This window comes from Meles meles, chromosome 8 (genome assembly GCF_922984935.1).
Source record: "Meles meles chromosome 8, mMelMel3.1 paternal haplotype, whole genome shotgun sequence".
In the NCBI taxonomy this organism is placed as follows: domain Eukaryota; kingdom Metazoa; phylum Chordata; class Mammalia; order Carnivora; family Mustelidae; genus Meles; species Meles meles.
The window spans coordinates 8085277-8109990 of NC_060073.1; the positions used below are offsets into that span (position 1 = coordinate 8085277).

Sequence of the window (24714 nt, forward strand, 5' to 3'; positions counted from 1 at the left end):
TAAGTGGGACAGAAGTTTTACCCATTTGCAGAAACAGGAGTGGAGACACGGGAGTTTTGAGGCCCACCTGTCACACACTGGGGAAGCCACCCCACACACAACGTCTACTGCCTGTTCTCCACGAGCTACGCCCATGCCTTTTAATCCCGGCTAGGGGCCCCACATCCTCGAGCTCCTTTTCCCAAGCTGGTCAGACGGGGAGACGGGACCGTGTCCCAGGAAGCAAACCCATGGAGATCACCCACACCTGGCCCACACCAGCGCAGGGAAGCACACAGCACGGTGTAGTGGGCTCATGCCCAGATCCTTCTTGAGTTAAAAGAGGGGCTTTCCGGTTAATCTCAAAACCTGGCTAGGTCAGTGTGGTGGGCGAACTCCCCCCCTGGAGTCCTCACCTCTCCCGGGATGCACAGAATTTATCAGGAGCGGTGAAGCCGCCCAGAGCAGGGGCTGGACTGTCCCAATGCAACACGTGCCTCTGGATTCTAAAGGCGACAGGGGGGTCTGGGGTCTGACAGGGAGCTCCCCGTGCCCCTCTCGCCAATGAGAGAGAAACAAAAATCCCACCGAGATCTGGGCTGTGACAGTAGTTTAGAGGGTAAGGTGTCTGGCGCAGGAACCCAAAGTGGGCCACCGGGAAACGGGGCAAAGGAGGGCGTCTAATGAAGCCAAGGAGAGGGCGGCTTGGAGCAGGGTGCCAGGTGCCCACCTCCTCGTCCTGGGGCCAGGGACGGGAGGCAGGCCACCCCCTGCAGGCTGGTCACAAACATCTCAGCTTAGAAGGGTCAGCAACTGGGGCGCCTGGGTGGCTCAGTGGGTTAAAGCCTCTGCCTTCGGCTCAGGTCATGATCCCAGGGTCCTGGGATCGAGCCCCGCATCGGGCTCTCTGCTCAGCAGGGAGCCTGCTTCCTCCTCTCTCTCTGCCTGCCTCTCTGCCTGCTTGTGATCTCTGTCTGTCAAATAAATAAATAAATAAAATCTTAAAAAAAAAAAAAAAAAGAAGGGTCAGTAACTAGGGTGGACATGGTTTCCCCCTACCACGGTCTCTCTTGCACAGAGACTTACCAAGGGAGTCAGAAGGTCCAAAATGTTAAAGAAGAGGTGTTTGTGACCCCATTTCAAGGCCACGGAGAAGGGGCGAGGTGTCCCTCTGTGACCGGCACCGACTGGGCCCCGGTCCTCCAGCCAATGGTGCCCTGTCGCCTGGCCCTGGTCTGCCCTCCCACCCCTCGAGGTCGCTCTGGGAGACTAGATATCCTGCTAGCAAATCCCTTCCCCCAAGGATGGCCCAGATGTAACTCTCTTAATAAAAAAAAATAATTTATTGTCAACAAAGGAGATATATACAACAGGAAAATAGGTGAAAAGGAGGGAGCGAGTGAACAAAGCCCCCAGGTGGGCTGCTCGGGCCTCCTGCAGGGATGGAGCGGGGAAAGAGGTAATGGAGGCCTCCTGGTTTGGGAGCCTGAACAGGTGGGGGAGGAGAGGCGTCCCCCGAGGTAGTGGGACTCAGTTCAAACCCCATCGTGACCACCTCTTGTGTAAGGCACTGTGCCAAGGGAGAGTGGTGGGGGGTTAAGAGGGGGAAAGGAGGGGGGACAGAGAGGTCAGGGTCAGCGAAAGGGTGGGGATAGGTGTTCTCCACAGGCCCAATGCCGTACCACACGACAGCCCTGAGGCCAGCCTTGCCCATCTCAGGGCCTGGCCTTGCGCCTTGCCAGGGGCAGACGCTGCCCTCCCCCACCCCCGGTCCTCTCCTCCATCCTGCCTTGGCACCTGGTTTTACTCTCTCCACCAGGTGGCCGAGCTGGGCAGCTCTGAGTGAGAAGCCAAAGGGGGACCCTGCCTCCTCCCTCCCTCCCTGCCCGGGAAAGCCAGAGCCTACACCCCACCCCCTGCCTCTGGCTGGCCCCCCACAGTGGTGCTGGAGTCTGACAGAACCGCTGGCCAGTTTGGGGTGTCACCTGCTCCCACACTCTTGGCGCCCTGGGGGTGCTTGGACCAGTCTTGCAGGAGGCTGACTGCCGGGGGCTCCTCCATCCGTACGCGGATAACCTGCAGATCCAGTGTCCCACGGAGCCCCGGAGGGGGAGCTGGGCAGGGATGGGAGCAGAGAGCAGAAGTCAGGGCCCTCCGGACCCCCCACGGCACGGATGCCCCCCAAAGGCCTCTGCAAACCGCACCTCCACTCCCAGGCCTTCACTTCCACAGTCCAGGGCCCGGTACAAGGGGGGCCCAAGGCAGGAAGCCACACTCCTGGTTCATCTGAGGACCACGATCAACCAGAAGATGGGGTCACGGGCTCTTAGGCATAAGTCAGACGCAGCCCGTGGGCTTCCTCCCCCACGTACTCTGGTACACGCATGCTCAGTGCTGTCTGCTCACCTCGGTTCCTGCCCTTAGCTCGCTCTGCTTCATCTAAAACTTCCCGGTGCCCTAGCCTGAGGGCTTCTGCCCTGTGTGGGCACAGGGGGTGGGTGTGGGGAACCCCCCCTCGACCCGAGTAAGATGCACTGTGCCTGCCGCTCATGGACAGATCCGGAGGTTAAGGCGAGAACCCCGCATGGCCTGCCCTGGGTTAGCATCCCAGTTCTGCTCCGTGGGGTTCCCTGGGCTCTTCCCTCCCGTCAGGACCCACGCCGCGGGGATCGGACACCTGCCTCAGCAGTGGGGAGCAGCTGCTCCGAAAAGGCAAAACCGGGCCTTAAAGAGAGGGGAGAGCAGACTCCCCATGGCTTTCAAGCAGCCACAAAAAATGTCCCTGCCACACGGGTACTTCACATTGTACTTCACATTGTACTCACAAGTACTTCACATTGAAAAGCAAAACCGAACACGGCGACTGCAACTGTCGGGATGTCTGTTTCGAGAAGGATCCACTTGTGGCGTTTGGCCTACATAGAGACGCGGTCTAACAGGTGGCTGGGAAACTAGGCACAGCTTTGCCATACAGTTTGCTGACATCAAACTCCGTACCAGCAGCCATCGTCAATCCTGCTCTGTATCTGGGTAAGTTGGTCTGCGTCTGACAAACTCTAAGCTCCGTGAGGACAGGCCGGATCCCAAGTTCAACAGCAAGTCAGTGGGCACCCAGCCTATGCCTGGCACAGCTCTGACCATCAGGGGTCCAGTAGCGCATGGAGCAGACCATGCGGCCCTCCTGGAATTTCTGACCCCGTGGCGGGAGCTGATATGATGAATGAGCACAAGATGCGATGTGTCCCGTACGGATGGAAAGAAAGTGAAGCAAGAAGACACACCAGGGAAGGGGACAGGATAGCGTGGAGGGCCTTGTGGAGCGGGTATGTGAGCAAAAATGTACAGAAAGTGAGAGTCCACTACGCGGGTGGCCGGGGAGCAGCACTCCAGCCAGAAGGAAGGGCGAACTCGAACGCTCCGGGGGTCGCCTGCCTGCCGTTGTAGGAACAGCAGGCCGGTGCCTGTGGTGGGCTGGCTTAGGAGAGTCAGGATCCTGCAGTGAGCATCCCTGGTCGCCATGGACTCTGGCTTTTTATCTGGAGTGTGACAGGAACAGCAGGGACAGCACCTAACTCGGTTTGCACTGAGGACCCTGGCTACCGTAGGAGAGGAGACCAGAGTGGGCAAGACCAGAAGCTGGGAGGCCAGGGAGGAGGCCATTAAGGAACCAGGCAAGAGATGGCTTGGACCAGGGTAGGGGGACCACAGTGGAGGGCATGGACGGTGAATTCTGAACCGATTTTGGAGGTGGGGCTAACACGATTTGCCAAGGGCTTGATGGAAACGGGAAGAGGAAGATTCTGAGGCTTTAGCCTAAGCAAAGTGCGGAATGGGTGCCTGGGTGGCTCAGTGAGCCGCTGCCTTCGGCTCAGGTCATGATCTCAGGGTCCTGGGATCGAGTCCCGCATCGGGCTCTCTGCTCAGCAGGGAACCTGCTTCCCTCTTTCTCTGCCTGCTTGTGATCTCTGTCAAATAATTAAATAAAAAAATCTTTAAAAAAAAAAAGTGCAGAATGGAAAAGGGGAGGGGAGGCTGGGGAGGAGAGAGGCTGGGGGCACGGGGTGGAGGGGGGGATTCAGTTTGGATAAGGCAGTTCCACAGATCTTCTGGACAACCACAGGCATGTCACCAGGGGAATCTGGGTGGGAGCTGGGAACACATGGACTTGGACTGGGTCGCTCTGGGAGTGAGGAAGGCCCTGCCCCAAAGTTGAGGCATCAGTCCGTCACTTAACCACTCACTCACTGAACACGTAAGCAGCACCTGGACCCCATGCCAGGCTCTGGGGAGATCACAGGAAATGAAACAGATACATGTCCTGACCTGAAGCTACTTACACTCGAGAAAGAGGAGGAGAGAGAACCGTCAGATCTGACTCAGGGAGCCGCGTGGGAAAGGACAGGCTGGGGAAACAGAACATCCGGTGAAGCTGGAGGGAAACCCGGCCAGTGGTCCGGGGAGCCCCAAGACCAAGGGCAGATCTGGGAAGGAGGGAGGGACGGTATCATGACTACGGGCACATTGGGGAAAGGCAAGCACTGAGAATCGACGATTTTCATTTTAGGCAAGTCAATGGTGGCCTTGCCAAAAAAAGCAATTTTAGCATGAGACGGGAGGATGGGAATAGGACGGAAGTGGCTCCCCGAGAGAGGAGGGCCTCCCCAGCCTCGCTGAAAAGCTTTGGGAACAAATAAGACAGTGGCTAGGGAGGGATGAGCGGTCAAGAAGGGAGAAATCTCAGCTTAGCGTAGGCTGCCGGGTGAGATCTGGAGGAGAGGGAAACACAGACGGTGGACAAAGAGGAGAGAGGGAGGGAACGGCCAGCAGGGAGGGGATGGGCTCTAGCCAGGCGTTGGGGGGCCGGGCTTCCCCAGCAACAGCTCAGCCCCAGCAGCAGAGAGAAGGCTTGGAGGCTGGAGGGGGATGGGTACAGGTGGAAACACAGGCTGCCCCTTACTAGGTGAGGGGCCCTGAGACAGGTGCCGTAGCTCTCCGAGGCTATGTCCTCTTCTCCAAAATGGAAACCCTAACACTGTGTAACATGACTGTGGGGATTTAAGGAGACGGATGACAGGCTAAGATGTTAACAGAGTTCAGCACGTGCTAAGAGTTCACGGACTTGGGGACTGCTCCAAGCAACGGAATTACGTACCAGTTCTTTCTGGCAGCATGGAGGGCAGAGCTGAGAGTGGTGGGGAGGGGAGCATCAGGACAGTGAGGCCTGATGTGGGATGCCCTTTCAGAAAAGCAGGCATGATCCGAGCCCCACGGCCGTGAAAGAGCAGGCCAGGAGGACTTATCAGTCCGGGGACAAGCTGAGTCCTCTTAGCACTCCAAACCCAGGGCTGGCCCCCTCCGTCCTGGGGGCCCAAGCCCCTCTGCTTCTCCAGCTCCCTGCCCCCACACTCGTGCGTGTATGCGTATAAGCACAAACCTTCTCCAGAGGACGGGCCTGAGTGCTTTTCTCTTGTTAAGGCTTGTTTCTGATCAGCAACTCTGAAAACGTCACTGCCACATGACAAGTGAAGGCAGCCCCTATCCACCCTTCTCTCAGTAAATCTTTACGGAGGGCCTTCTCTGTGCCAGGCACCGTACTGGGTGCTGAGGATACCACAGTCAACAAAGACCCTGTCCCTTGTGAAGCGCACACACGCTCACACCCGTGAGCACAGGCACGCACGCACACGCACCCCTTTTCCCTTGGACCAGCCTGGAAGCATACTGAGCCTGGTCGGGGCAGCCTAAGAGCCAGCACTCTAGGTCTCACACAAACACTAGCAAGACCTAGAGGCTCTTTTTCTCACCATTTGTGAGTGCGGTCCTCAGCCTCACCCTTCTCTCCTGGCTTGGACTTCTCCCCACCCTCACCCTGCAAGGCCCGTGGAAAGTTCCCGAAAGTCTTCTCTGCTTCACATTCCTATCCATCAGCTCAGCTGACCATGCCACAGTGACCTCTCCCAACTTGTAAATCCTTGACTTTTAAGCTTTTTTAAAGTGACAGAATCTTTACTCAAAATCTTCCAAGGGGCGCCTGGGTGGCTCAGTGGGTTAAAGCCTCTGCCTTCGGCTTGGGTCATGATCCCAGGGTCCTGGGATCGAGCCCCGCATCGGGCTCTCTGCTCAGCAGGGAGCCTGCTTCCCTTCCTTTCTCTCTGCCTGCCTCTCTGCCTACTTGTGATCTCTGTCAAATAAATAAAATCTTAAAAAAAAACAAAACTGGGAGCGCCTGGGTGGCTCAGTGGATTAAGCCGCTGCCTTCGGCTCAGGTCATGGTCTCAGGGTTCTGGGATCGAGCCCCGCATCGGGCTCTCTGCTCTGCAGGGAGCCTGCTTCCTCCTCTCTCTCTGCCTGCCTCTCTGCCTACTTGTGATCTCTCTGTCTGTCAAATAAATAAATAAAATCTTTAAAAAAACAACAACAAAAAAACTTCCAAGAACTTCAATCCATAAAACAACTCAATGTGAAGACATTCTGGTTGACGCCTCACAGGGTTTCGAGAAATCTGTCCGAGCTTTGCGATCCTGAAACAGTCTGCGACCACTGTTCCGGGGCCTTTGCTCTGCACAGAACTATGGTTGCTGCGTCACTGCCTCTGACCTGTACCCTCAAAGAGACAGTTTCTTAGGGACAAAGACACTCTGTCCTCACTCAAGTCATCTTCCAGAGTGCTTGCCTCAGGGCTGAGCTGCTGTGGGTTCCCTAGATCCTGCCACCCGCCGAGAAAAACCCTCTCATGTCAATCAGATGGGGGAACCCCATGGCTTCAGACTCCGCCCACACACCCCAAAGGAACCTGTGATCTCGGGGACTCCCTTCTCAGCTACTCACCACTCCAGAGAGGTGGAATTTGGGCACAGGGTATCCCGGGACTCAAAATGAAGGCTCCCTTTCGAGAATGAAATCGGAAGACCCATTAAACAGTGGGAGCGGCCAGCCATTTCGAGCAGGGATCCGCCGCAGGAACGAGGAGGCCCGGGGAGCGCTCAAGTCCCAGCAGAGCGCACAGTCTCGGGGAGGCAGGACTGGAATGTGGCTCAAGCTGAAACTTGAGACAGTTAAAACCGTGACCTATGTGAACACCTGACGCCTGCCTCAAGACGAAGAAAAGCGGAGCCTGGTTTGGTAAAATATAATTGAGCGAGGGGTGCCTGGTGGCTCGAGCATTGAGCGTCTGGCTTCAGCTTGGTCGTGATGCCGGGGTCCTGGGATCGAGCCCTGAGCCGGGCTCCCTGCTCAGTGGAAAGCCTGCTTCTCCTTCTCCTACTCCCCCTGCTGGTGTTCCCTCCCTCTCTGTCTCTGTCTCTCTCTGTCAAATAAATAAAATCTTTTTTTTTTTTTTAGATTTTATTTATTTATTTGACACAGAGAGAGAGATCACAAGTAGGCAGAGAGGCAGGCAGAGAGAGAGGAGGAAGCAGGCTCCCTGCGGAGCAGAGAGCCGGATGTGGGGCTCGATCCCAGGACCCTGAGATCATGACCTGAGCCGAAGGCAGCGGCTTAATCCACTGAGCCACCCAGGCGCCCCAAATAAATAAAATCTTAAAAAAAAAAAATACATTAAGCAGAAGTGTGCGTGCGTGTTAACACGCACACCCTGAGCTTTGCAGAAGGTCTCGAGGACACAAACTGGACTGTTAACAGCTCACTGCTGGGGAGTGGGGAGGGGAGGGCAGGGGAAGAGGCACATGTGCTTTTCTTTTTTTTTTTTTTTTAAAGATTTTATTTATTTATTTGACAGAGAGAGATCACAAGTAGGCAGAGAGGCAGGCAGAGAGAGAGAGAGGGAAGCAGGCTCCCCGCTGAGCAGAGAGCCCGATGCGGGACTCGATCCCAGGACCCTGAGATCATGACCTGAGCCGAAGGCAGCGGCTTAACCCACTGAGCCACCCAGGCGCCCTGTGCTTTTCTCTTTATGCAAAAAGCCCACCTCCTTTCTGAGAGCCCCGCTCTGGGGAGCCCCCATCTTCTCCTGCGCTATCTTCCCTTGGGCTCTAACTCCGGATGCACATTTCAGACAGGCCAGGACAAGGTGCTGTGGGTCTCTCGGTCACTCCTTCAAGAGCCATTTCCCAAGCCCGAGATGCCTGGCACAGAGAGGTGAAGAAACCAGGCTCAGCCTCTGCCCTCCCAGAAAGCATTCTGGTCAAATCTGAATTCTGCCACTGATTCATTCTGTGACTCTGACCTAAAGACGTCCACGAGGGCGCCTGGGTGGCTCAGTGGTTTAAGCCGCTGCCTTCGGCTCGGATCATGATCTCGGGATCCTGGGATCGAGTCCCGCATCGGGCTCTCTGGTTGGCAGGAAGCCTGCTTCCTTCTCACTCTCTCTGCCTACCTGTGATCTCTCTCTGTCAAATAAATAAATAAAATCTTTAAAAAAAATTAAAAAATAAAGACGTCCACGGCCTCATTCCCAGGATCTGTGACTGTGCTATGTCACACGGCAAGGGAGAATTAAGGCTACACGTGGAATTAATGTTGCTGATTAGTCAGCTGACTTTAAGCTGAATAGATGGTTCTGGATGATCTGGATGGGCTCCACGTACTCCCAGTCCCAGTGGGGAAAAGGGAGGCGGGAGAGTCAAGCCGAAGCTCAGAAGGACTCTCCTGGTGGCCACGGGCTTTGAAGACGGAAGGAGACCGAAAGCCAAGGACTGCACACAGCTTCTAAGAAGCTGGCAGGATGGGCGCCTGTGTGGCTCAGTCAGTTAAGCATCTGCCTTCGGCTCAGGTCATGATCCCAGGGTCCTGGGATCGACTTCCACATCAGGCTCCCCACTCAGCGGGAAGCCTGCTTCTCCCTTTCCCTCTGCCTGATGCTTCCCCCTGCTTCTCTCTCTGTCTTTGTCAAATAAATAAGTAAAGTCTTTGCCCCCGGAGCCTCCAAAAGGAACACGACCCTGCCGACACCCAGATCTTAACTTAGTGAGGCCCGTTCCTGACCTCTGGAACTGAAAAGGAATAAAGCGCATTCTCGTAAGCCACGAACAGGTTGTTATAGCAGCCGCAGGAAATGAATACGGGGACCAAGGGAAGGAGGAACCAGCTCTGAGACTCAGCCTTCCCACTTCCATCTCCCCTGCAGAAAACAGACTTTCCCAAGGGCCTGAGAAACCACGTATAGAAGTTTCTGGAAATCGGTTACACATGATACAAACACAAGCGCTTACTGCTATCATTAGACAAGTCATTGGACTGCTCTCTGCACAGAGCTGCGTGTTGAGTTCCCCATGGGTCCGTTCAGGCCTTTGCTCCAACAGGGTGAGCGGAGCACCGCAGGCCCCCGGTGGGAGCAGCCTTAAGTGTGGTGCTGGGTGTCTGGCCTGGGGGAGCACTGGCCTAGCCCAACGTGACGACCACTTCCAGGACACTCCCAAGGAGCTAGCTCAGCTTTCTGGCCAGTCCCTGTCATTCCGGTCTGCCTGTCCTCGGCCCGGGCCCTCAGGAGACCCGAGTACTGACCACCTCGACACCCAGGGCTCTGCTACAGAGCGGCCTCGAGGAGGCCCGAGCCCCAGGACGCAGCCTGCCTGACCCTCCCTTGCCATCCCCTCTCAGGAGCTCACCTGGAGAGGGGCTTTCCGGCTGGGGAAGGCCTCCTTCTGCAGCTCTCCCCTCTTTGGGTGAGTCCTTGCTGTCTGAGGCCCTGAGCTGGGTGTGGGAGAAGAGCTGGAGGACGAAGCCTGGGGGGAAGCTGCCGTCGGTGAAGTGTCGGACCTCAGTGGGGGCTGCGAAAGTCTCTGTGGGTGAGTCGGGGGACGGAGGGTCTGAAAAGAGAGACGGGAAGGGACTGTGAGTCCGGGAGGTGGAGCGGTCTATCCTCACCGAAGCCAGAATCCAAAGGCCTAGACCATCTCCCTCCCCTGCTTGGCTTTTCCTCTTGGAGCACTGCGGCCAGAGCCCAAGTCCACACCTGCACGGGGCCTTCATCTCACCTGGGTCGGGGTCTGGGTCCAGGTCCAAGTTTTTGGTCATGGGTCTGCCTCTTTTCTTTCTGACCGGCTCTTCCCCAGGGGGCTCCTTCCATCTCTGACCACGGGGCTTCCTATTTCCTGGCTCTGAGACAGGGGCAGCTGCAGAATGAGAAGACCCCAGACCTTTTAAAGGGTCCACACCTGAGCCCCGCAGCCTCTCTCTGCAGAGAACGCAGGGTGCGTGCTTCCCTCTCCCTGGCTCAGCCTCAAGGGCTTCCCTGAGACTGACCAGGAAGCTCGAGGGGGCGGAGGCCCCTGGGCCGGCTCCTTTTTGGGAGACACGGGTTTTCCTCGGAGTCGAGGAGAACGACGATCTCTGCCGGCATCCTGGCAGGGTCTGGCTCGGAGTCCGGGTCAGCTTCGACATCCTGGCCTGAGTCTGGAGAGGGTGCGCGCCCAGTAAGCTCCAAATGCTCTGTGGGGCCAACCCCCCACCGCCCCGCCACCCCCACTGTTCCAACTACCCGAGGTTGGTGAAGAAGGTTGCTCCGCTCTGTCGTCCTGCAGAAGGGCCACTCCCTCACTCCAGGCCTCCAGGATGTTGCTTTTCTCCGAAGGGCTCAGGTCCAGCGTGTGAGGGTGCTGTTCCAGGATGTGTGTGCGCGCCGTGTCCGCCGAGGGGGCCCGGATCTCCGCCCCACACACCATGCACAGCGCCCGCCCGCTGCCTCCGGGGCTGTTTCCCACCAGGAACTCCTGCTCCCAAGACACCTGCTGCTTGGGCTCCTCACAGCCTTCGCCACCTGCCTCCAGCAGGCTGGACCTGGGCGGGGGGGTCTTCTCCTGTGGGGCTACTGCAAAGGGAGACGTGCAGAAGGCGTTAGCAGGAAAGGTGTCCGTAGCCTAGAAGACTTACAACATGGTTCCCCAAACTTGGTGGAGTCTGGGGGGGTGGGGCGAGGAACATTCCCACCCAAAGTCTTTCTCTCCCTTCCCCTGCCGCCCATGAGACTGACCTTAACCTTATTAAGACCATAACCCTATTAAACCACCCGCTATCTCCCTGCCTCTCTGCTCTCCGTCTGGGCTCCGACCACGGGTCCCTGGGCTTTTCCAACAGGCTGCTCTTGCAGGTCTTCAGCCTTGACACATCTGTCCAGACCACCCTGATGAGTCGGCCAACTTCCTTTACTCCTGGGAAGCCTTCCTGACCTCTCACCCCTGGTGGGGGATTAGATCTACATCTGACTTTCAGGCCACACTGTGTCCTTTCTTGAGAACAAGAATGGTCCATCTGATCTATTGTCCCTACAGGGCCTGGCAGGCAGGAGATGCTCGGTGGGCCTTCTGTCCTCGAATGACGGGCATGCCAGCCTCTCCACTCGGCGAGGCCCCTTCAACAGGCCACCACAACCCGTCAGAAGCCCTTTCCCATCTCCCAGAGCATGCGCAGGTGTAATCTTGCGCCCAAGGGTCTGCCTGGCATCTGCTTTGTGCGCATGGACCACAAGCTCGACAAAGAAGGCAGGCTGAGACCCACGTCAGCCTGTGTCTACGGTTTCTCATGGCCACACCTCTTTCTCACCGGAGAAGATGGGATGAAATAAAACATGGGCCGTCCTGACGCCGAAGGACTGAACAGGGAGGTAGCATTGGAGAACTGTCTGAGAACTGGCCAGGATTCAGAAGATCCAGGTCCAAGGCTGGACTGTACCTATCTCCCACATGACCGGGGACCTTGACCTCTTGGTTGCCATTGGGCTCTTTCCCACCATTCCTCCAAAACAGCTCTTGCCAAGGTCATCAATGCTAAACCCGGCGGTTAGTTCTTGAACTTCATCATTTGACTCATCCCTTCTTCCAGCTCGAGTTCTGTCCCTCAGATTCCAGGCACCACCTCCTGTTGGCTCGTCTCTTACTTCCCTGGGGCTCTCTTGGGATCACCCATGCTGGCTCCTATCCTCCCCTCTCACAGCTTTCTTACTTCTTTCAGGGCAGAGCTGAAGAACCATCCTCTCGAGACGGCCTTCTCAGCCCCCATGCAGAAAGCTGGGCACCCCATTACCCAATCCCCCGCCATGTCCCCCTAGCCCACATTGCCACCGGGTCTAACATGGTGTCCCTTGCGCAGTGTCTCCCCGCTGTATGACTTTTGATTGTCCACACCTGGACCCCCGGACTCTAGAACAGTGCCTGGCCGGTGCGGAAACTCTCTGATGGGGGACTGACTGACTGTATCTCCAACCTGTAGTGGCCGGAGAGAGGTCTGTAGCTCCCGTCTTGGACCCCTTCTGTCTACCTCCCTGCTCTGACAGTCTCTTCCCATTGCCTGCCTGCTGATGACTTCTGTATTTGTACCTCTGGCCAGACTCAAGGCATCTAAACGCACGACGTGTCTGATGCCTATCTGGCCATACCACTTGAATGTGTCACAGGCCTACATCTTAGCCTTCCTGCCTTTGCACATGGGAGGCCCGTCCTCCTCGGGGCTCAGGCCAAAGACTTTGAATTCGTCCTTTCTCCTCTTAACCCAAATCTTTCAAAAAGCTTCTGCTTTAAGACATGTGTACTTGCTATCCTCTCTGCCTCAAGTGCTTTCCCTCCCTCCCACTGTCCACAAGGCTGATTCCCTCATGTCCTTTGGGTCTGTGCTCAAGATTCACATGAGAGAAGCCTTTCCCGACTGCTTGATATTCCAAATAAAACACCACCATGCTCTTTTCTCCTCCCTTTGCTCTGGTGTTCTCTGAACCACTTATGGGCACCTAACACGCTATGCATTCAATTATGTTTGTCTTGGGTCATTCATTTATATATTCCAGAAGGGGTGTTTCTTTCATCTTTGCTCATAGTCATTAGTGTACCCAGTCTTAAACTGCCTGACTTACAGTAGGTGCCTAATAAAGACCTGAATGATTTAACTTCTCTGGACTTCTATTTCCTCATCCCTGACAGTGGGGAACAGGGCCTCTCTTGCAGGGTTGTTGGAGGATGAACTGAGACGGCTTGGCCTCCAGCACTCAGTAAATACTAGCAGAAGCAGGGAAAGAACCTCTGGTGGATGGCAAGCTCTGAGATAAAGGGTAGCTGCCTTCATTTCCCTGACTTGTTTTATAACCCTCCAGAATCCAAAAAAGGATGAGAGAGGCGGTGGGGGGAGACAGTGTGTGATGCTGAGGTTAAATAAATGGCCTTGCTCTCAACCTCTTTGGTGAACAATCTCCCCTAGGGAAGAGGTATTTGAGAATAAAAACGATATTTGCATTTCCATGAACATTTTTTTTGGCATTTTCCTGAGTATTAAGTTTCCCACTAAGATGGCCCTTTGTTTTCTAATGATCTGCAAGATCCTGCGGACTACAGAAATTGGTAAAGGGGGAGGGGAAATCAAGGGCTCCCAGGTTGTTCCTCGAATCCCTTCCCAAGGCCAATCTCCTTCCTGCGTGGCAGAGGGTACCCCTAGCAAGCGCTTCTCTTCCGAAACTGAGTGTGCTCTGTGCCATCCCATTCACCCCTGAAGCGCTTGAATCTGACACCTGTGGCTTACGCAAGTGGCAGGCCCGGGATGCAAGGGGAGTTGGGGGACAGGAAAGCTTTCTGCGTAGCGGGACCTGAAAATCCTCCTCTTGGCGGGCGGCATCCTCGGATCTCTCCGGACACCAGGCTGCGGGCCCAGACTCGGCCCTGAAGGCCTTGCTGCCCCTCGGCCTAAAACACAGCCTGGCCCCTGCGCCGGCCTCTGGCTCCGCGGGGCGGGAGACCTCGGCCGCCGGTGCGGGGCCCGGGAGCGGGGGCGCTCGGGCACCGGAAGATCCGGAGCGCGCGGGGTGTGGATCGAAGGCTCCAGACCCCGGACGGGGGCGGGAGAGGGGGAATTCGGGGAGGCCCCAGATTCCAAACCCTGGAGGGGGCGGAGCGAGAGCGCGCCCGGGCCCCAGGCCGGAGGGGGAGGGGGCGCCCGGGTCCCAGGCCGGAGGGGGAGGGGGCGCCGGAGCCCCCCGACTGCGGAGGGGGAGGGGGCGCCCGGGCCCGGACCGTGACGCGGAAGCGGGGTCCCCTTCCATCCTCACCTCTGAGCATCGGCTCAGGCCGCGGAATTACGGCCACCACCATGGCCTCCTCCTCGTCCTCCCCTTCCTCGCATTTGAGCGTCACCTCGAAGCAGTCGAGCGCGGCCCCCTCGGCCTTCAGGGCCATGGTGCGGCCGGTGTGTGTGTGCGGGGCGGAGATCGCGGTGACCGGACGCCGGAGGCCGGGCGCGCAGCCAGGGGCCGCCTCCCGCCCCGCGCCGCCCCCTCCCCGCCGCTCACCGCCCGGCCTGCGACGGTCGCGTCCGGGCCTCCCCGAGACCGAGCGCGTCGGGACCCCGGGCGGGGAGGGCTCAATCCGGGGCCCCAGGCCCCCGCCGCTCCCTTTTATGGAGACTCATTGTCAGCGCCCTCCCGGCCGGCCCGCCGCGGGCCCGCCCCCGACCCCGCGCGGCCAATCGCGCGTGGCCCCGCCCCGGGCACGCGGCTCCGTTAGCCGCCCGGGGACCCGCAGGGTGGCGGGGAGGGCCGCGGGCTCCCCGGCGGCCTGCGGCGCGCAGGCGGGCATTGCCGGCCGGCGGAGAGGCCCCCAGACCCCGCGGGCTGGGGGGCATCGTCCCCCGTGCTGCGGATCGGGCCCGTTGGCGGGCGTCGAGAGCGCTGCCAGGTGCCCTGGGGTTTTGTTGGGGGTCGCCTTTGCGTTCCCCAAACGCGCCTTCATCCGCCAGAAGATGCCCGGGCGGGAAAAGATCCGGCGGGGCAGCGAGAAGGGCCTTGCCGTGGGAAGGGGGGAGACGGAATTCTTTCGGATTTTTGCCAGCTCTGTGACCTTGGGCACGTTATCTGTTTTCTTAGACGACCTCATCCTTTCTCGGAAGACATTGTGGAGGCTTCTGGACAAGGGGATGCGGAAGATGAAAGAGCCGTGGAGTGTGGGCACACGCAAACCACCCCCGGATGGTTTTGATTTCCATTTATTAAAACGTGAGTCTAGAGATTTTGCATTTGTACACAAATCCTTGAGAGCCCCAAGACCGGAGTCCAGTTGCCATGACAATGCTTCGCTGCAATCCTACTACTCGGGGTGAGCTTTTACCTCTGTGACACAGAATGGGCACACCCCCCCCCCCCCCCCCCCCCCCCGCTACAGAAGCTCTCCTGAGATGTCGGTTGAGAAAATGTCTGACACTGGAAATCCGTCTTAAAATGCCACCATATCAGGGGCGCCTGGGTGGCTCAGTGGGTTAAAGCCTCTGCCTTTGGCTCAGGTCATGATCCCAGGGTCCTGGGATCCAGCCCCACATCGGACACTCTGCTCCGCAGGGAGCCTGCTTCTTCCTCTCTCTGCCTGCCTCTCTGCCTAGTTGTGATTTCTCTCTGTCAAATAAATAAAATAATAATAATAAAAAAGCCACCATATCAGACCAGACACAGGAGTAATTCAGAATAACGTATGTAGTGGGTTGGGGGCTGGACAGCTGATAGGAACTAGTGTATCTGCGTTACCGTGGGTCTTTAAGTGAATAATTTTGTTACTTTCAAGTGTATCCCATACTTTAAAGGTTTTATAAATAAAGGTATTACCAAGCTGTTTCCAATCATTTCTCTCTCCATCACCTGGTAACCTGTGCAGGGATTCCTTCCTTGAACTTCTGCTCTCCCCTCTACTGCCTTGCATGGGTCCAGATCCTCAGGCTTCCAGGACTGGGGCCATCAGGTGTGGGTTTGGCCAATGGGAGCCAGTGGCAGGAGACTGGAAGATAGCAGGAAGGATAAAGCCAGTGTGTTTCTTCTCTTTCTCTTGTTTGCTCGGGCTTGGGCAGGTCTCTAGCCGTAGATAAAATTCCTCTGTGGTCCCAACGTCTGGGGGATGATCCTCACTTCCAGGCTATGTTAATTCCATCTCCTCCATGTGTCCCTCCAGTTTAGGAGTGGTGGGGAGTGCCCTGTGTTTGCTAATCTCTGTGTTGCCTCTCTGTCCCCTTTTGGGATTACTCAGCCCTTCCGTCACCCTTGTCACTGGTGTCACGGACACCCTGCATTAAATTCTTTGTTTTAGGGGCGCCTGGGTGGCTCAGTGGGTTAAGCCGCTGCCTTCGGCTCAGGTCATGATCCCAGGGTCCTGGGATCGAGCCCCGCATCGGGCTCTCTGCTCAGCGGGAAGCCTGTTTCCTCCTCTCTCTCTCTCTGCCTGCTTGTGATCTCTATCTGTCAAATAAATAAAATCTTAAAAAAAAAAAATTCTTTGTTTTACATACCTAGAGTGGTTCCTCTTTCCCCCCTTGGACTCTGAGTGATACATCCAATATTATACCAGGCAGTTTGTCCTCACAAGTCTTATGTGGTAGACTGTATTGTTCCCATTTTCCAGAACAAGAAGTTGAGGCTTAAAGGGGTAAATTACTTGCCCAAGGTAATACACCAAGAATCCTATTTCATCAAATCTAAGATGAGCGTTTTTTCTACATTTTAACATCTTTGGAATGGGGATGCTTTCTATAATGGACATCACTATGAAGTTTTAGGAATACCAAGAACGTTTAAGATTACCCCTCTGATATTCAGACCGTGATGTTACCAGCAGACATAAATCACCTTCAGAATGAGACATCGGTGAGGCCCCTTGGTGACCACAAAGTTGATTCTGAGTGGTTGCTGCTTCATTACCGTAGATAACTCCAGCCCCGTTTGCGTCCTCCTGCCTGCTAGGTGAACTAGTTAGGACTATATATAACCCAGTCTTTAAGTTGCCCCTGCTTTTTGACAACTTTCAATCCAGAAGTGGTCCCACGCTTCCCTAATCCCTCTACAGAACAGCGGGATGCAAACCTGTATTTAAAGAGACTCATATGAGGGTTTCCCTAGGGTACATTCTCCTTTACAGAAGCAAATTAAATAAACCTAACTTTTTTGACAACAGCTGTGTCCCTGGTGGTCTTCGGTCAGAGGGCTTTGACAACCTTAGCCAATTTATTTTGCATTCATTTTTATGTATATGAAGAGTGATATATAGGAATAGACATTCTTCCAAAAAAAGACATCCAGACGGCCAAAAGACACGTGAAGGCGCGCAACATCCCTCATCATCAGGGAAGTACAAATCAAAACCATGATGAGATAGCACCTCACACCTGTCAGAATGGCTAAAATTAACAACACAGGAAACAACAGATGTTGGCGAGGATGCAGAGAAAGGGGAAACCTCTTGCACTGTTGGTGGGAATGCAAAATGGTGCAGCCACTCTGGAAAACAGGAGGTTCCTCAAAAAGTTAAAAGTAGAACTACCGGACAACCCAGCAATTGCAATTCTAGGTATTTGCCAAAGGGTATAAAAATTCAGATTCGATGGGGCACACACGCTCCAATGTTTATAACGGCATTGTCAACAATAGTCAAATTATGTAGAGTCCAAATGTCCATTGACTGATGAATGGATAAAGAAGATCTGCAGGGCACCTGGGTGGCTCCATGGGTTAAAGCCTCTGCCTTTGGCTCCGGTCATGATCCCAGGGTCCTGGGATCGAGCCCTGCATCGGGCTCTCTGCTCAGGAAGCCTGCCTTCTCCTCTCTCTCCGCCTGCTTCCTTGCCTACTTGTGATCTCTGTCTGTCAGCTAAATAAATAAAATCTTTAAAAAAAAGAAGATCTGGGGTGCGTGTGTATAAATATATGTAGTGGAATATTACTCAGCCATCAAAAAGAATGAAACCTTGCCATTTGCAAAGATGTGGATGGAGCTAGAATGTATTATGCTAAGGGAAATAAGTCAGTCAGAGAAAGACAAATACCATATGATTTCACTCATATGTGGAATTTAAGGAAAAAAACAGATGAACGTAGAGGATGGGGGGAAAAAAAGAGAGGTAAGCAAACCATAAGAGACTCTTAACTATATGAGCCAAACTGAGGCTTGATGGAAGGAAGTGGGGGAATGGGCTAAATGGGTGAAGGGCATTAGGGAGGGCAGTTGTGATGAGCACTGGATGTTATATGTAAGTGATGAATCACTAATTCTACTCCTGAAACCAATATCCGACTATATGCTAACTAGAATTTAATAAAAATTTGAAACAGTAAAAAAAATAAAAAATTCAGTCTTTGAATTGGAAAAAAAAAGACTGAATAGTAGAAGTCTATGTCAAGGGGCACCTCGGGGGCTCCGTCAGTTAAGGACCTGCCTTCGGCTCAGGTTGTGATCCTGGGGTCCTGGGATTGAGCCCCGCGTCAGGATCCCTGTCCAGCGGGGGGTCTCCTTCTCCCTCTCCCTCTGCTGCTCCCTCTGCTTGTGTGCGTGTGCTCTCTCTCTGTCAGATAAATAAATAAAATCTTAAAAAAAAAGTCTGTCAAAATATCAGTAAGTTTGGAAGAGATCTTTAACTATAAAATGCAATGCAAAGGGATAAGAAATTGTATCAGAATTTGGCAGTTGTTTTTTTTTTTAAAGTAAGTGCCACATCCAGCATGGGCTTGATTCACATGCTCTACTGACTCTGAGTCAGGCAGGTGCCCCTTGGCAGGGTTTTTTTTTTTTTTTAAAGATTTATTCATTTATTAGACAAAGATCACAAGCAGGCAGAGAGGCAGGCAGAGAGAGAGGAGGAAGCAGGCTCCCTGCTGAGCAGAGAGCCCGATGCGGGGCTCCATCCCAAGACCCTTGGACCATGACCCGAGCCAAAGGCAGAGGCTTTAACCCACTGAGCCACCCAGGCGCCCCGGCAGGGTTTTTCTTAAGGGTACATAAGATCATGGCTTTTCTTGCAATCTGTGATATCTCAGGTTTAATGGAAGATGGTTAGTTGCAAAATCAGGACTCTGGTCTGGCTCTGCCTGTCCCCTGTCCTGGTTCGTTCCATTACCGTTCTGCTCTGCTTCTCCGTGAACTTGAAGTCCTCGTTAAATGAACGAAGGTGTAGCTTCTATTAGCTCCAGTATATACATGAAGAAATCCAATCTGAGAGAAATCAGTCCTTTGACTGGAACAACTTGCAAGTGACAGTATAATTCTGTCCCGCTGCAAAAGTTGGGCTCTCATCACCCCGACTGCTGAGCTAGCCTTCTCTGCACAGAGGACCTGAGGGAGAGCTCCAGACCAATATTACAGGGAGTTCCCATCCACTGACTACATAGTCAGTACCTTGCTGAAGGAAGTGGAATATTTTCCTTTTTTAAAGATTTATTTATTTGAGAAAGAGAAGGAGCAGGGGCAGAGGGAGAAACAGACTCTGGGTCGAGCACGGAACCTGACGCGGGGCTCGATCCAAGGACTCGATCCCAGGACTCGGGGATCATAACCTGAGTCGAAAGCAGATGCTTAACCGACTGAGTCACCCAGGCCCCTAGACAGAAGTGGAATCTTAATTGTTGAGACAGCCCCCTGTGGAGGAGAGACAGTAGGTTTCCTAGATAAGCAGGTCTGTAACTCATCTTTTCCCCTCTGTAAATTTGGCTTTAGAGTATGAGATTCTTTTTTTTTTTTTTTAAAGATTTATTTATTTGACAGATAGAGATTACAAGTAGGCAGAGAGGCAGGCAGAGGGAGAGGAGGAAGCAGGCTCCCAGCTAAGCAGAGAGCCCGATGTGGGGCTCGATCCCAGCACCCCGGGATCATGACCTGAGCTGAAGGCAGAGGCTTTAACCCGCTGAGCCACCCAGGCGCCCCTCTTTTTTTTTTTTTTTTAAGATTTTTTTTATTTATTTGACAGATAGAGATCACGAGTAGGCAGAGAGGCAGGCAGAGAGACAGAGGGGGAAGCAAGCTCCCTGCCAAGCAGAGAGCCTGATGCGGGGCTTGATCCCAGGACCCTGGGATCATGACCTGAGCTGAAGGCAGAGACTTTAACCCACTGAGCCACCCAGGCGCCCCTGGAGTATGAGATTCTTAAAACAGGAAGGACAGCCTGGAGATGAGAGAGGTGGGAACGGATGGCCTGTTCAACAATTAGCTGCTCCAGGCCACTCTCCATAGTGTCCCCTGGGCTGGAGGCTCAGGCTGGGATGAAGCATTCTCTCTTGGTACAGCTTTCACCGTTGGGGGCGCTTTAGGGTCTCAGTGATGACGCCGACAGTGAGCAGAGTGCTGCTTCATAAAGCTCTACACGTGGAGAGGGTTGTTGAAGGCTAAGTAGGAGGGTGGATGTGGGGGTGCCTGGGTGGCTCAGTGGGTTAAGCCTCTGCCTTCAGCTCAGGTCATGATCTCAGGGCCCTGGGATCGAGCCCCGCATCGGGCTCTCTGCTTGGAGGGAAGCCTGCTTCCTGCCTCCCTGCCTCTCTGCCTACTTGTGATCTCTCTCATTCTGTCAAATAAATAAATAAAATCTTAAAAGAAAAAAAAAAAGAGGGTGGATGTGTGGCTTCACTTCTAACTTGCTTGTCATTTTGTAGTGATCTTCAGCAAAAGCCATAATAAATATCTGTCCATGCTCTTTGGCTCAGTAAGCTGATTGCCAACAGGGCACCTGGGGGGCTCAGTCCGTCAAGTGTCTGACTCTTGATCTCAGCTCAGGTTTTGATCTCAGGGTCACGAGTTCAAGCCCTGGATTGGGTTCCCAGTGTAGAACCTGATAAAAAGGAAAAAAAAAAAAAAAAAAAGAGTTACCCTGAAGTCATCTGAAGTCATGCAAAAGAAGAAAAATAATGACCCAACACGGATATCAGAGCACTGTTTGCCGCCTGAACTACTCATTCCCTGAAACTTAGTATACTTTCACTCCCAGGTGCTGGGTGAAGTGTTACTCAGTTCTTGCACGTAGTCCGATGTCCCCTTCTCTTGGCCCTTGACTCGGCTGGGACAGCTTTCCTAGGACCCCGGGCATAGCATACTCTGATGATCTGTTTATGCGTCCCAGTCCCCTGTGGTCTCCGGGCTCCTAGAGGGCACGTCCATTTTTTGTTGTCCATCTTTCTAGTTTCAGCATTGGCTCAGGGGCTGGGCTGTTAGCACGGGCTTGGTCCCTGCACTTCAGGGCTCTTGTTGCAAAAAATGTCAACTCAACATAGCTCAGGCACAATGGGGGATTTGTTGACTTGTGGATTTCAAGGAAACACTGAACACCCAATCCTGGGAAGGGCAGGGACACAGACAGACTCTGGGAATAACGGGACCCAAGACACGAATGCCACAACGACATTCTTTTCATCTGTGGTCTCTGCCTCTCTCTGCATAGAAGCCTTATTTTCTCCATGTTGATGGGCTTTTCCCACGTAGCAGGCGATGCGGCCACTCCTTCCCTAGACTAACTTCTAGCCCTGTACACTTTGAACCTCGTTTCTCCTCCACCGCCTGCAAGTATGAAGCCCAGCTTCTGGGGCTGGGCTCTGTATGACACCTATGACACCCCCGTATCACCAAGTGACGTCTGGCCCTGTGCTTTGGTGCCAGAAAATGAGCCGAAACAGCTTAGTGGGCAGCAGGAGAATCTGGAAACCATTCCTACTGAGGACAACTATCGATGCCTGTATCTGAGAAGTGGCTCCAAACGATGTAAGTTTACATAAACCGCTCCACATAAAACTACGTAATCTACATAAAATTACGTAAACTGCTCTTACCGAACCGCTTAATTACTACCGAACCGCTTAATTACTACCGAACCGCTTAATTACTACCGAACTCAACAGCTGGAAAATGCCAGCACCTGGCCCACCTCTGCTCCATAGGAAGGGAAGAATGGTGGAAAAGAAGGCAAAACCAAAAAAAACAATCAAAAGCCCCACCCAATCAATGCCGTAAGAATTTCTGCGATGACTGAAGGTAACAGTAAAATACTAGCACTAACCCTAGCGTCTATTAGGACCTGGCTGACAAACGATGGTGTGTTAGCACCAAAAAGAATATCCAGATTGTAACAACATGGGAAAGCATTTATGAAATACTGTTAAGTGTACAAATCCACAAACACGTACGCGATGCTTACACCAAAGCAAAAAGATTGAATAACATTGATACAGATCGAAAGTAAACATGAGAAATGGAAATAAATGTGTCATGATAACGGAATTACTGGTAAAAAATGTTTACGAACATATGCAAAATGTGTAAGTACCATAAAAATCCTAGGAACATTAGAAATAATGATCTGGGGCGCCTGGGGGGCTCAGTCGATTAAGTGTCTGGCTCTTGACCTCAGCTCAGGTCATGATTTCACGTAGGGTCGTGGGATCGAGCCCCGGGTTGGGCCTGCTTAAGAGTCTCTCTCTCTGCCCCCTCTTCACCCCTGGTCGCTTGCCCTCTCTAGCTCTCAAAAAAATTTAAAAAATGATCTATTTAAAAAAATATATTTCATTTATTTAACAGAGAGAGAGAGGGAACACAAGTAGGGGGAGTGGGAAAGGAAGAAGCAGACTTCCTACTGAGCAGGGAGCCTGATATGGGGCTCGATCCCAGGACCCTGGGATCATGACCTGAGCTGAAGGCAGGTGCTTAATGACTGAGCCACCGAGGAGCCTGGTGATCTCTTTGTTTTTGTATAGAATGGTATTCTTGAAATTTTAACTGACAATAGAGATGACAAAATAGTATGTTTGTCATGATACTGATTATGTTAAATACAGCATCAGTGTGATTAATTTATATGTAAGAAATTATATAAGAATGAACATGAAGGGGCGCCTGGGTGGCTCAGTGGGTTAAGCCTCTGCCTTCGGTTCAGGTCACGATCTCAGGGTCCTGGGATCAGCCCCGCATCGGGCTCTCTGCTCAGCGGGGAGCCTGCTTCCCCCTCTCTCTCTGCCTGCCCCTCTGCCTACTTGTGATCTCTCTCTGTCAAATAAATAAATAAAATCTTAAAAAAAAATGAACATGAAGCTATTAACATTGTCTAACCCTGAAGGGTGGGATTCTGGCTAATTTTTACATTTTTCATTTTACATTTTTACAAGTTTTCCGTATGGTCTGATATTTTTACTTTTATAATCATCATTTTAAGCGTAGTAATCGCTATTAAAGAAAAAATGATCCCTATGCCACAGACATTAGACAGATGTCTCATAAGGCAGGAATGGCAAGTATGTGGCCCAGGAGCTGTGGTAGATTGGCTTGTTTTCAACTATTCCACTCCCCCTGTAATAAGATTACACACCCAGCCCCATTACCTTGAGAATTTTCAGTGCCTCTTACTAGGTATTGAACATTTTCCCATCCCTCTGACTTTGGGCTAGGCAGTGTGACTTGTCTTGGCCGATAGAGCGTGAGCAGGGGTGAAGTAAGCTGTATCCTGGATGAGGCTTTATGGATACTTACATGGTGTGGCTTGGCCTCTCATTGTGCTGTCCACCGTGAGAAGAACTTGCCCCGGGGGGATGCAGCTCCTTCAGCCTGGGTCCGTGCATGGGAGACACCCAAGTCCACCTGAGCCCAGCTGGCCTGCAAGAGGCACAGTCCACCCACAGATGGGTAAGCAAGAAATAAACGTTTTTCTCCCTAGACCAGCATGGTCACAACAAGCCTATAGTCCAGGCCCTGTGTTCTCTCCCTCCTTGTTCTTTTTTTTTTTTTTTTTTTAATGTTATATGGCTGCGGGTGGCACGAGGGGGACAAACCTTCTTGTCTGGCCCGAGTGACAGAGGGGTTTCCTGGGACAGCAGGCTTTCAGGTTATTTATTTATTTTTTTAAAGATTTATTTACTAGGGGAGCCACTCCTGGGCCCGATCCCAGGATCCCGGGATCATGACCTGAGCCGAAATCAAGAGTCCCTCCCTCAACTGACTGAGCCACCCAGGTGCCCTGCAATAAAGCTATTTTTTTTTTAAGATTGTATTCATTTATTTGACAGAGAGAGACAGCGAGAGGGAACACAAGCAGGGGGAGTGCGAGAGGGAGAGAAGCAGGCTCCCCACTGAGCAGGGAGCCCGATGCGGGGCTCGATCCCAGAACCCCGGGATCATGATCTGAGCGGAAGGCAGACACTTAACGACTGAGCTACCCAAGGACCCCCATTTTTTTTTTTAAGTAGACTATGCCCAAAGTGAGGCTTGAACTCACAATCCTGAGATCAAGAATCACTGGCTCTACACAACTGAGCCAGGCAGGCACCCCTCAATCAAGCTATTTTTTAATAACCTGAAAGACGAGGGCACCTAAGTGGCTCAGTCTGTTGAGTAACAGACTGCTGATTTTGGCTGGGGCCATGATCTCAGGGTAGGGATGTCAAGCGCCACCCCCCCCCCCACATCAGGACCCATGCTGGGCATGAATTCCACTTAAAAGAGTCTCTTTCTCGGGGCACCTGGGCGGCTCAGTGGGTTAAGCCTCTGCCTTCGGCTCAGGTCATGATCTCAGTGTCCTGGGATCGAGCCCCACATCGGGCTCTCTGCTCAGTGGGGAGCCTGCTTCCCCCTCTCTCTCTGCCTGCCTCTCTGCTTACTTGTGATCTCTCTCTATCTGTCCAATAAATAAATAAAATATTAAAAAAAAAAAAGTCTCTTTCTCAGGGCACCTGGGTGGCTCAGTGGGTTAAGCCTCTGCCTTCAACTCAGGTCATGATCTCAGGGTCCTGGGATCGAGCCCTGTGTCAGACTCTCTGCTCAGCAGGGAGCCTGCTCCCCCCCACCCCGCCTATTTGTGATTTCTCTCTCTCTGTCAAATAAATAAATAAAATCTTAAAAAAAAAGAGTCTCTTTCTCCTTCTTCCTTTCCCAACCTCTCTCTCAAAAAGCAATAAATAAATAACAACAACTTTATTGAGATCGAATTTATATTCCGTACATTTCATTTAAAGCATCCAGTTCCTTGTGCAATCCACATCACTACAATGTGATTTTAGAACATTTTCTTTCCTCCTAAAGGAAACCCTGT

General features: G+C 53.2%; 1 protein-coding gene across 4 annotated transcripts; it reads right to left on the reverse strand.

Moving 5' to 3' along the window:
* Nucleotides 1–1331: 1331 nt before the first annotated feature.
* On the reverse strand, nt 1332–14310 carry SPINDOC (spindlin interactor and repressor of chromatin binding). 4 transcript variants are annotated; one of them, XM_046017786.1, is made up of 7 exons: nt 13964–14310; nt 10418–10747; nt 10183–10332; nt 9915–10052; nt 9546–9746; nt 6808–6865; nt 1332–2093 (listed from the first exon to the last, which is right to left on the reverse strand). In XM_046017786.1, the coding sequence occupies exons 1-7, from the start codon at nt 14088–14090 to the stop codon at nt 1961–1963; spliced, it is 1137 nt and encodes a 378-aa protein (XP_045873742.1). In that variant the 5' UTR covers nt 14091–14310; the 3' UTR covers nt 1332–1960. The 4 variants fall into 4 exon arrangements, 2 of the variants coding, with proteins under 2 accessions (XP_045873742.1, XP_045873741.1); XR_006820110.1 differs by having other exon boundaries at nt 2013–2093; nt 6808–7018; nt 13964–14308; XR_006820109.1 differs by having other exon boundaries at nt 2013–2093; nt 6808–7024; nt 13964–14308.
* Nucleotides 14311–24714: the final 10404 nt, after the last annotated feature.